Raw genomic sequence first — 11,682 nt, 5'->3', positions numbered from 1 at the left:
TTCAATTTATTGCCAGTAACACTTACAGTAAAGGGGATAAGCTGAATATTGGAAATTAAAAATAAAAAAAATTGATAACTATATCATTTGGGACTTCTTCAAATTTAGAAAAAGGTTAATAACTTGGGTAAAGTTTCTCTTCTTAAATGCTTATAGATCCATATTTACTTTGTATTTCTAACAGTGACAAGCTGAAAAGAGACATTCATGTCACACTTACGATTGAGAATGTACAAACAGAAAATTTTACTGGGTGAACAAAAGGAACAGAGTATTTCCATATGTTAATATAAAAACAATCTTTATATTTAAATGACCAATATACACTTCACTAAAATGCAAGGTGGAACTGCAGCTTTGAAAGTTTACCTGTACTAGAGGTGGAAAGTAGAACAAGCAGATGTACATCAGAGCCAAAATATTTAAAGATGCAAATCAGACACATTTTCAATTAGTACACAGGGGACTTGTTTGTGAATAAATGCCAATTGCTTTCTACAAATTGCATTTGTCTTATTATATATTCTACAACATTGGACAATAGTCGGATAAAATTAATTTGGTTTTGGTAATGACAAGTATTTGAAGCAGGTCAGAGGGGCTTGCAACTTCAAAAATACAGCTGAGTGTCATTTAATTGTAATGATCTTCACGTACAGTGATTTTTAGTCAATAAAATAACATGTTGCTTCATCAGCATCATCCTTATTGGGAAATGGCTTCTCTCACAAATCTGTTCAAATCAATTCCACCGTAAATATTCAAAGTACAATGCAGATCAGAGCGTGTGCTGGACCACTTCAGACTGAACGCGAAGACAGTATCTCTTCAACCATCTCTAGCAGCTGCAGACCTTGATACTCTCTCATCTCAGAAAGTTTCAAGGAGGCTGAGGATTCTTTTCTGTTCACCCTCTTTAAAATCATCATTCTTCCCATCACCAATATTTTCAGCATGCTCTGTAAGAACAAAAGACAAATTTCAAAACAATGAATTAGTTAATATACAATTAGATTTACAGTCTTACAAAAGTTAAGACTCAGGTTTAATATGCAAGATCAGATTCATCCATTGGCTACTGGGATTTTGCAAGTAAATCGATGCTCCTTGACCATCAGACAAAGGAGCAGAATTAGGCTGTTTGGTCCACTGGGTCTGCTCTGCTAATCCATCATGTCTCTCTCAAACCCAGTCTCCTGCCTTCTTCCCATAACCTTTGACACTCTTAATCAAGAACCCATTAACCTCTATCTTCTGGCTAAAGAAATTTTTCCTCAACTCTATTCTAAAGGGTCATCCTTCTGTTCTGAGGCTGTGCGCTCTGGTCCTACACTTCTCTATTATAAGAAACATCCTCTCTACGTCCATTCCATCTAGGCCTTCCAGTATTTGATGAGACAACTTCAATGAGATTCCCCTCATTCTCCTAAACTCCAGCAAGTACAGGCATAGAACCATCAAAAGCTTCTCCTTGGTCTTGTAGTTGAAGATACATTTTCTTTGAGATACAGGAATTTTATTTAATATTTTGTCTTAAAGTCCCCACTTCTTAAATTGTTTCACTTTGGCATTGAATGTTGCAACAGGAAGATTGCAGGAGATAACCCTTTCCTCAAGTATTAAGGATAAAATCTGAAATTATTCATCTATGTGTGAAGTAAAGATTGTTTATGGCATGTGCTGTGGGAGCTGAACATGCATATTTTTTGAGAAGACACTGTTTTAAATCTGACCCAAGGTCTCAAATAGCAATGAAAATAAAATCCAACAGGTTGGACAGGATCTGTGGAGACACAAGTTAATGATTCAGGTCAATGAGCCTTCAGGGAACCTGGAAAAATGGGTAACAAAATGTGCTTTCATTTGCAGGTGTAGAAATAAGGTAGAGACCAAGTTTTCTGATGCTATCTGTGCAATTATAACTCATCTGGCTGGCGAATTTAGATAAGTAAAACAAATAAGCAGCGGCCCGACAGCGTTGCAGTTGGCATAACTGCTTTACAGCGCCAGCAATCTGCAATTGGGGTTCAATTCCTGCTGCTGTCTGTAAGGAGTTAGTACGTTCTCCCTGTGACCATGTGGGTTTCCTCCCACTTTTCAAACACATATGGTTAGGGTTGCTAAGTTGTAGGCATACTATGCTGGCATCTGACATGTCCCCCTCCTGACACTTCCGGGCTGCCCCCAGCACAATTCTTGCCAATTTGATTTTACACCGATGACGCATTTCACTGTGTGTTTCAACATACGCATACAAAATAAAGCTTTGAAATGGACATTGAGCTGGAAGTAATAAAGTATAGTAGGCGACATCTGAGGTAAGAAAACTTTGAGTTAACGCAGTCGTACATCAATGGTCAGGTAAGACTGGTTATCTGTTAATGTTGAATTCAAATAATGTCCTGAGGCCTTGAGGGAAATCAAAGCATTGTTCTTCAATTAATTTTGGGCTTCAAAGGAGGTCAAAGGCCAGGGTGGGATGGAGAATCCCATGCTGTAAACTCAAGGACACCCTAGACAAGATGTTCTTCATTGTAACATCACACCCTGAGCACTGGACAGAAATTGAAAACAAATTGTTGCTTCACCTCGAAGGGCAATATGGGTGCGAGGGAGTTCAAAGTTCAAAAACCCAAAAGTAACTTCATTATCAAAGTATGTATATGGCATGATATGCTACACTGAGATTCACTTTTTGAAGACATTTACATTAGTACAAAGAATACAATAAAATAACAGAAAAACTACACAAAGATTAACAAACAACCAATATACAAGAAGATAAATTACAAAAAAAACTGAGAACATGAATTGTACTGTCCTTGAATGTGAGTTTGTATGTTGTGCAATCAATTCAGAGTTGAGGTGAGTGAAGTTATCCATGCTGGTTAAGGATCCTGAAGGTTGTAGGGTAATAACTGTTCCTGAAGCTAGTTGTGTGAGACCCAAGGTTTCTGGACCTCCTTCCTGAAGGCAGTAGCTAGAAAAGTACAGCCTGGATGGAGGGTGTCCCCGATGATGGATGATGCTTTCTTGTGTCAGTGTTCAGATAAGTGGTAAAAGGTCCTGTGATGATATTTTCTGCAGTTGTATACAAAAGTACTGTGAAAAGCAGCATGGTTGATTATGGAAATGGAAACGCAGGGTTGGGAAGTGGGAAACGTTCAAAGTAAATGACTTACAGCGGACTGAAAAGTTTGAGCATAAAGACATTAAGAAAGAGGATGTTCTGGAGCTTTTGGAAAGCAACAAGTTGGATAAGTCACCAGGACCAGATGAGATATACCCCAGGCTACTGTGGGAGATGAGGGAGGAGATTGCTGAGCCTCTGGCAATGATCTTTGCATCATCAATGGGGACGGGAGAGGTTCCGGAGGGTTGCAGATGTTGTTCCCTTATTCAAGAAAGGGAGTAGAAATAGCCCAAGAAATTATAGACCAGTGAGTTTTACGTCAGTGGTTGGTAAGTTGATGGAGGCAGGATTTATGAACATTTGGAGAGGCATAATATAATTAGGAATAGTCACCATGGCTTTGTCAAAGGCAGGAGGTGCCTTATGAGCCTGAATGAATTTTTTGAGGATGTGACTAAACACATTGATGAAGGTAGAGCAGTAGATGTAGTGTATATGGATTTCAGCAAGGCATTTGATAAGATACTCCATGCAAGGCTTATTGAGAAAGTAAGGAGGCACGGGATCCAAGGGGACCTTGCTTTGTGGATCTACAATTGGCTTGCCACAGAAGGCAAAAAGTGGTTGTAGATGGGTCATATTCTGCATGGAGGTCGGTGACCAGTGGTGTGCCTCAGGGATATGTTCTGGGACCCTTACTCTTTGTGATTTTTATAAATGACCTGGATGAGGAAGTGGAGGATTGGGTTAGTAAGTTTGCTGATGACACAAAGGGACATTGATAAGATGCAAAACTGGGCTGAGAAGTAGCAGATAGTGTTCAACTCAGATAAGTGTGAGGTGACACACATCAAAGTTGCTGGTGAACGCAGCAGGCCAGGCAGCATCTCTAGGAAGAGGTACAGTCGACGTTTCAGGCCGAGACCCTGAATTTCCAGCATCTGCAGAATTCCTGTTGTTTAAGTGTGAGGTGGTTCATTTTGGTAGGTCAAATATGATGGCAGAATATAGTATTAATGGTAAGACTCCTGGCCGTGTGGAGGATCAGAGGGATCTTGGGGTCCGAGTCCATAGGACACTCAAAGCTGCTACGCAGGTTGACTGTCTGGTATACAATGCATACAGTGCATTGGCCTTCATCAACTGTGGGATTGCTCAAGAGCAGAGATATAATGTTACAGCTATACAGAACCCTGGTCAGACCCCACTTGGAGTACTCTGCTCAGTTCTGGTCACCTCACTACAGGAAGGATGTGGAAACTATAGAAAGGGTGCAGAGGAGACTTACAAGGATGATTCCTGCATTGGGGAGCATGCCTTATGAGAACAGGTTGAGTGAACTCAGCCTTTTCTCCTTGGAGCGACGGAGGATGAGAGGTGACCTGATAGAGGTGTACAAGATGATGAAAGGCATTGATCGTGTGGATAGCCAGAGGTTTTTTCCCCAGGGCTAAGATGGCTAGAGAGGGCACAGTTTTAAGGTGCTTGGAAGCAGGTACAGAGGAGATGTCAGGGGTAAGTTTTTTTACGCAGAGAGTGGTGAGTGCGCAGAATGGGCTGCCGGCAACAGTGGTGGAGGCGAATACAATAGGGTCTTTTAAGAGACTCCTGGATAGGTACATGGAGCTTAGAAAAATAGAGGGCTACGGGTAACCCCAGGTAATTTCTAAAGTAAGTACATGTTTGGCAAAGCATTGTGGGCTGAAGGGCCTGTATTGTGTTGCAGATTTTCTATGTTTCTGTGTTTCGAAATTTATTATCGAAGTACATATATGTCACCATATACGATCCTGAGATTCATTTTCTTGTGGGCATACACAATAAATTGAAGAAACATAATAGAGTAATTATTCTAGAATAATAGAATAATAATAAGAAGCCTGAGGCTTCTTGCTGATTGTAGCGGTGTGGGGGTTCTTACTAATGGATGCTGCCTTCCTGTGACAGTGCTTCATGTAGATAGGCTCAGTGGTGGGGAGGGTTTAACAGTGATGGACTGGGTCGTATCTACTACTTTTTGTAGGACTTTCTGTTCAAGGGCATTGGAGTTTCCATTGAAGGCTGTGATGCACTACCCATCTTTAGTCATTTGTCAAAGGTTGAGATGTCCTGCTGATTCTCTGTAAACTTCTAAAGCAGTGGAAATGCTGCCGTGCTTTCTTTGTAAACGCACTTACCTGTTGGACCCAGGATGATAACCCTGAGGAAGTGTCTGACCCCCTCCACCTCTGATTCCCCCAGTAAGGACTGGTTCATGGGCCTCTAGTTTCTTCTTCAAATCAATAATCTGCTCCTTGGCCTTGCAGACATTAGTGCGAGATTGTTGTTATGGCACCACTCAGCCAGATTTTCAATCTCCCTCCTATATGCTGATTCATCACCACCTTTGATGCGGCCTACAACAGTGGTGTTGCAGGAAACTTAAATAAGGCATTGGAGCTGTGCTTAGCCTCACAGTCATAAGTATAAAGTGCTTAGAATAGAGGTCTAAGCACACAGAGTTGAGGTGCTTCTGTGCTGATGGACATTTTGGAGACAATAGGTGCAGGAGTAGATCATTCGGCCCTTCGAGCCATCACCGCCATTCACTGTGATCATGGCTGATCATCCACAATCAGTACCCTGTTCCTGCCTTATCCCCATATCCCCTGACTCCGCTATCTTTAAGAACTCTAACTCTTTCTTGAAAGAATCCAGAGAATTGGCCTCCACTGCCTTCTAAGGCAGAGCATTCCACAGATCCACAACCCTCTGTGTGAAAAAGCTTTTCCTCAACTCCGTTCTAAATGGTCTACCCCTTATTGTTAAACTGTGGCCTCTGGTTCTGGACTCCCCAACATTGGGAACATGCTCCTGTCCCTAGCGTGTCCAATCCCTTAATAATCTTATATGTTTCGATCAGATCCCCTCTCATCCTTCTAAATTCCAGTGTATAGAAGCCCAGTCGCTCCAATCTTTCAACATATGACATTCTCACCATCCCTGCAATTAACCCAGTGAACTACGCTGCACTCCCTCAATAGCAAGAATGTCCTTCCTCAAATTTGGAGACCAAAACTGCACACAATACTCCAGGTGGGGTCTCACCAGGGCCTTGTACAACTGCAGAAGGATCTCTTTGCTCCTATACTCAACTCCCCTTGTTATGAAGGCCAACATGCCATTAGCTTTCTTCACTGCCTGCTGTACCTGTATGCTTACTTTCAGTGACTGATGAACAAGGACACCTAAATCTCGTACTTCCCCTTTTCCTAACCTGACACCATTCAGATAGTAATCTGCCTTCCTGTTCTTGCCACCAAAGTGGATAACCTCACATTTATCCACATTAAACTGCATCTGCCCACTCACCCAACCTGTCCAAGTTACCCTGCGTTCTCATACCATCCTCCTCACATTTCACACTGCCACCCAGTTTTGTGTCATCTGCAAATTTGCTAATGTTACTTTCAATCCCTTCATCTAAATCATTAATGTGTATTGTAAATAGCTGCGGTCCCAGCACTGAGCCTTGCGGTACCCCACTAGTCACTGCCTGCCATTCTGAAAAGGACCTGTTAATTCCTACTCTTTGTTTCCTGTCTGACAACTAATCTCCTAACCGACTGGGGTCTACAAGAGAGGAAGTCGAGAATCCAATTGCAAAAGGAGGTTTTGAGGCCACGGTCTTGAAGCTTATTGATTAGTTGGTTGATTTGGCAAGGGAAAGAATTAAAAGGTTGAGCATGGTACAACTAATGCCCTGAACTAAATATATTTCAATGCAAGAAGTACTGCAGGAAAGGGCATGGATCAACACTTGGAATTGTGATATTGTAGTCATTAGTGAGACTTGGGTAGGAGGGGCAGGTCTGGCAGCTGAATATTCTAGGGTTCTGTTGTTTTAGACGTGGCAGAGAAAGAGGGATTAAAAGAGGGATTAAAAGAGGAGGGAAAGTGTTACAAGTTAGGGAAATGTCACAGCAGTGCTCAGTCAGGACAGTCTGGAGAACGTGTCTAGTGAGGTGTTATGGGTGGAACTGAGAAATAAGAAAGGTATAACAACATTAAATGGAGCGAAATTTAAGATCACCCAACAGTCTGAGGGACTTAAAAGAACAAATTTGCAGAGAGATCGCAGACTGTTGCAAGAAACTTAAGGTTGTTGTAGTAGGTGATTTTAACTTTCCACACATTGACCGAGACTCCCATATTGCAAAAGAGTGGATGGGAAAGAATTTGTCAAGTGCATTCAGGAATATTTCCTTAATCAGCACACAGAAGTCCCAACAAGAGATTGTGTGATACTTGATCTGCTACGAGGGAATGAGCCAGGGCAGGTGACAGAGTTTGTGTAGGGGAACACTTTGTATCAAGTGAACAGAATGCTATTAGTCATAGTCATACTTTATTGATCCCAGGGGAAATTGGTTTTCGTTACAGTTGCACCATAAATAATAAATAGTAATAGAACCATAAATAGTTAAATAGTAATATGTAAATTATGCCAGTAAATTATGAAATAAATCCAGGACCAGCCTATTGGCTCAGGGTGTCTGACCCTCCAAGGGAGGAGGTGTAAAGTTTGATGGCCACAGGCAGGAATGACTTCCTATGATGCTCTGTGCTGCATCTCGGTGGAATGAGTCTCTGGCTGAATGTACTCCTGTGCCCACCCAGTATATTATGTAGTGGATGGGAAACATTGACCAAGATGGCATGCAACTTAGACAGCATCCTCTTTTCAGACACCACCGTCAGAGAGTCCAGTTCCATCCCCACAACATCACTGGCCTTACGGATGAGTTTGTTGATTCTGTTGGTGTCTGCTACCCTCAGCCTGCTGCCTCAGCACACAACAGCAAACATGATAGCACTGGCCACCACAGACTCGTAGAACATCCTCAGCATCGTCCGGCAGATGTTAAAGAACCTCAGTCTCCTCATGAAATAGAGACGGCTCTGACCCTTCTTGTAGACTGCCTCAGTGTTCTTTGACCAGTCCAGTTTATTGTCAATTCGTATCCCCAGGTGTTTGTAATCCTCCACCATGTCCACACTGACCCCCTGGATGGAAACAGGGGTCACCGGTACCTTAGCTCTCCTCAGGTCTACCACCAGCTCCTTAGTTTCAAAGTAAATATGCAAAAATATAGATCTAGTCCATGGCAAACAAGAGAAAATTAGCAGATGCTAGAAATCCTTGCATTTTTGTGTGTGGATATAGTTCAAGGGTTGAGATTCTAAATTGGAGAAAGGCCAATTTTGATTGTATCAGAAAAGATCTGGCAAGGCTGTTTTCTGCCAAAGTTGTACTTGGAAAGTGGGAGGCCTTCAAAAATAAAAGTTTGAGAGTATAAACTTTGTATGTGGCTGTCAGAATAAAAGGTCAAGATAACATGAGCAGCAAATATTGGTTTTCTAGAGAAGTTGAGGCCCTGGTTAAGAAAACAAAAGGAGGTGCATAGCAGGTATAGACAGGTACAAACAAATGAGGTGCTTATGGAGTACAGGAAATGCAACAGAACACTTATTAAAGAAATCAGGAGGGCTAAAAGAAGACATAAGGTTGCTCTAGCAGACAATGTGAAGGAGAATCCTAAGGGATTCTACAGATATGTTAAGAACAAAAGTATTGCAAGGGATAAAATGGGCCCTCTGGAAGATCAGAATGGTAATCCATGTGTGGAGCCAAAAGAAATGGGGGGGAGATCTTAAATAATTTTTTTGCATCTGTATTTACTCAGGAGATGGACACAGTCTTTAGAAGCTAGGGAAAGCAGCATCAACTTCATGAACCCTATACAGATTACAGAGGAGGTGAGGTAAATCAGGGTGGATAAATCCCCAGGGCCTGACAAGATATTCCCTCGGACCCTACAGTGCAGGTGCAGAAATTGCTGGAGCCCTAGCAGAGATATTTAAATCATCCTTGGTAACTGGAGAAGTAACAGAGGATTGGAAGTTAGCCTACGCTGATCCTCTATTTAAGAAAGGCTCTAAACATAAACTATAAAATTATAGGCCAGCAAGTCTGACATCAGTTGTGAGAAAGTTATTTGAAGGCATACAAGTATTTCTATAGACATGGGCTGGTTAAGGATAGTCAGCACGGCTTGGTCATGTTTATAGATTTTTTCGAGGAAGTTATCAGGAAAGTGAATCTTGTCACCTATGGTGGAAGTACAGCCAGGGCTAAGGAAAAAGAAAGCTGCCTCAGTTGCACCTTCGTGATAAGTTTCACTATCAAACAGATACAATAAAAGCAAAGAAACTGAGAGTTTTGAAGTCCTTACAGGAGGGTGGTTACGATGTCAACCATAAAAGCAGTATGCCAGTGGTTCTACCATCTTTTCTTAAAAAAAGGAGCTTAAAGAGATTTATTGCCAACAAAGATTCTTGCAATGTACGGTGGAGAGCATTCTTACAGGTTTGGAGCTTCTAACGCACAAGACTGCAGAAGCTGCTGAGGGTTGTAGACTCCACCAGATCCAATGCAGATACCACCTTCCTCCAGCACCAAGTCATCTTCAAGAGATGTTGCCTGAAGAAGGCAGCATCCACCACTATCGGGCACATGCCCTGGCCTCATTACTACCATCAGGGAAGAGGAGATGCAACAGGAGCCTAAAGATTCATGCTCACTTCATTACAACAGTAGATTGAAGTAGAACAGAGTAAAGCAATAACAGACTGCAGAATAAAGAACAGTGACAGAGAAAGTGCACTGCAAGCTGACCGTAATCATATAGATCGTGAGGTCATGAGCCCATTTTATTGTACTGGGACCATTCAAGAGTCTTATAATAGCAGGATAGAAGCTGTCCTTGAACCTGGTGGAATGTATTTTCAGGTTTTTGTATCTTCTGCTTGACGGGTGGGGCGGGGTGGTGGGCAGGGAGAGAGAAATGTCCATGATTGGTTGGGTTTCTGAATATGCTGGCTGCTTGACCAAGGCAGTGAGTAGTATAGACAGAGTCCATGGCAGGGAGGTTGGTTTCACAGCTCTCTGCAGTTTCTTGTGATCACAGGCAGAGCAGTTGCCATACTAAGCTGTGATGCATCCAGATATGATGCTTTACTTGTTGATAAATTTACATTTAAACTGAAAAACGAGGAGGATAAGTTAGAGAATTGTGATGATTATCAGTATGTAGAAAAATGTTGGAAAACACATTTGAACACAGAACATAGGAATTAGAACAGTACAGCGGAGCGTGAGCCCCTCAGCCCAAGAGGTTGTTAAACCTGCTCTATGACCAATCTATCTCTTCCCACCTATACAACCTATAACTCCAATTTTCTTACATCTATATGCTAATCTTAAGAGTCTTTATAATGTTCCTGTTCTATCGGAACCTACAATCATCCCTGCCAGTGCACTCCAGGCATTTAACCACTCTTTGTTTAAGAAAAACTATCTCTGACATCCCCCCACCCCCATACCTTCCTCCACTCACTTTAAAGTTATGGCCTCTATTATTAGCCTTTGCTGCTCTGGGAGAAAGGCACAGGCCCACTCTGTCTATGCCCTTTATCACCTTCCATGCGCTCACCACACTCTGTGTAAAAGTCCTGCCCCTGGCATTCACCTTATACTTTCGTTCCCTCACATTAAAATAGACATCCTCTGGTACTGGCCACTGACACACTAGAAAAAAACATTCTATGTATGGTTCTCATAACCTCACACACCGCTATCAAGTAGCATCTCAGTGTCATCATTCCAGGTGTCCATCCATGCTCGGAACTCATCCACCTTTCCTACAATACTTCTTGCATTGAAATATGTAATAACAGGCATGTAATAAGGGTAATTATTACAGTGGAACCATGTGTTCTTTTCAGGGGGGTACTACTGCAGTTGTACAAGGCCTTGGTGAGACCACACTTGGAGTATTGTGTGCAGTTTTGGTCCCCTAATCTGAGGAAAGACGTCCTTGCCATAGAGGGAGTACAAAGAAGGTTCACCAGATTGATTCCTGGGATGGCAGGACTTTCATATGATGAAAGACTGGATTGACTAGGCTTATACTCACTGGAATTTAGAAGATTGAGGGGGGATCTGATTGAAACGTATAAAATCCTAAAGGGATTGGACAAGTTAGATGCAGGAAGATTGTTCCCGACGTTGGGGAAGTCCAGAACGAGGGGTCACAGTCTGAGGATAAAGGGGAAGCCTTTTAGGACCGAGATTAGGAAAAACTTCTTCACACAGAGAGTGGTGAATCTGTGGAATTCTCTGCCACAGGAAACAGTTAAGGCCAGTTCATTGGCTATATTTAAGAGGGAGTTAGATATGGCCCTTGTGGCTAAAGGGATCGGGGGTATGGAGGGAAGGCTGGTACAGGGTTCTGAGTTGGATGATCAGCCATGATCATACTGAATGGCGGTGCAGGCTCGAAGGGCCGAATGGCCTACTCCTGCACCTATTTTCTATGTTTCTATGTAATGTCACAATTGTAATGGGAGACTTCAATATGCAAGGGAGTTGGGGAAATCAGGTTGGTGTCAGAATGCAAGAGAGGAAATTCGTTGAACGCCTAGAGAGTAGCTTGTGCTTGACCCTA

At 42.3% G+C, this 11,682-nt stretch overlaps 1 protein-coding gene across 1 annotated transcript in view; it reads right to left on the bottom strand.

The window, feature by feature from the left end:
• Positions 1–227: 227 nt before the first annotated feature.
• Positions 228–11,682, bottom strand: part of ctnnbl1 (catenin, beta like 1) — a 255,909-nt gene continuing 244,454 nt past the window's right edge. Inside the window, exon 16 of the mRNA XM_072280851.1 lies at positions 228–959. Within this exon, the coding sequence (XP_072136952.1) occupies positions 871–959 (89 nt within the window). The 3' untranslated portion in view covers positions 228–870. The remainder of the gene's footprint in view (positions 960–11,682) is intronic.

Source organism: Mobula birostris, chromosome 2, assembly GCF_030028105.1.
Source record: "Mobula birostris isolate sMobBir1 chromosome 2, sMobBir1.hap1, whole genome shotgun sequence".
Classification (NCBI taxonomy): domain Eukaryota; kingdom Metazoa; phylum Chordata; class Chondrichthyes; order Myliobatiformes; family Myliobatidae; genus Mobula; species Mobula birostris.
Note: the sequence above shows the minus strand (reverse complement) of the source record. Positions and strands in the feature narration are given on the sequence as shown.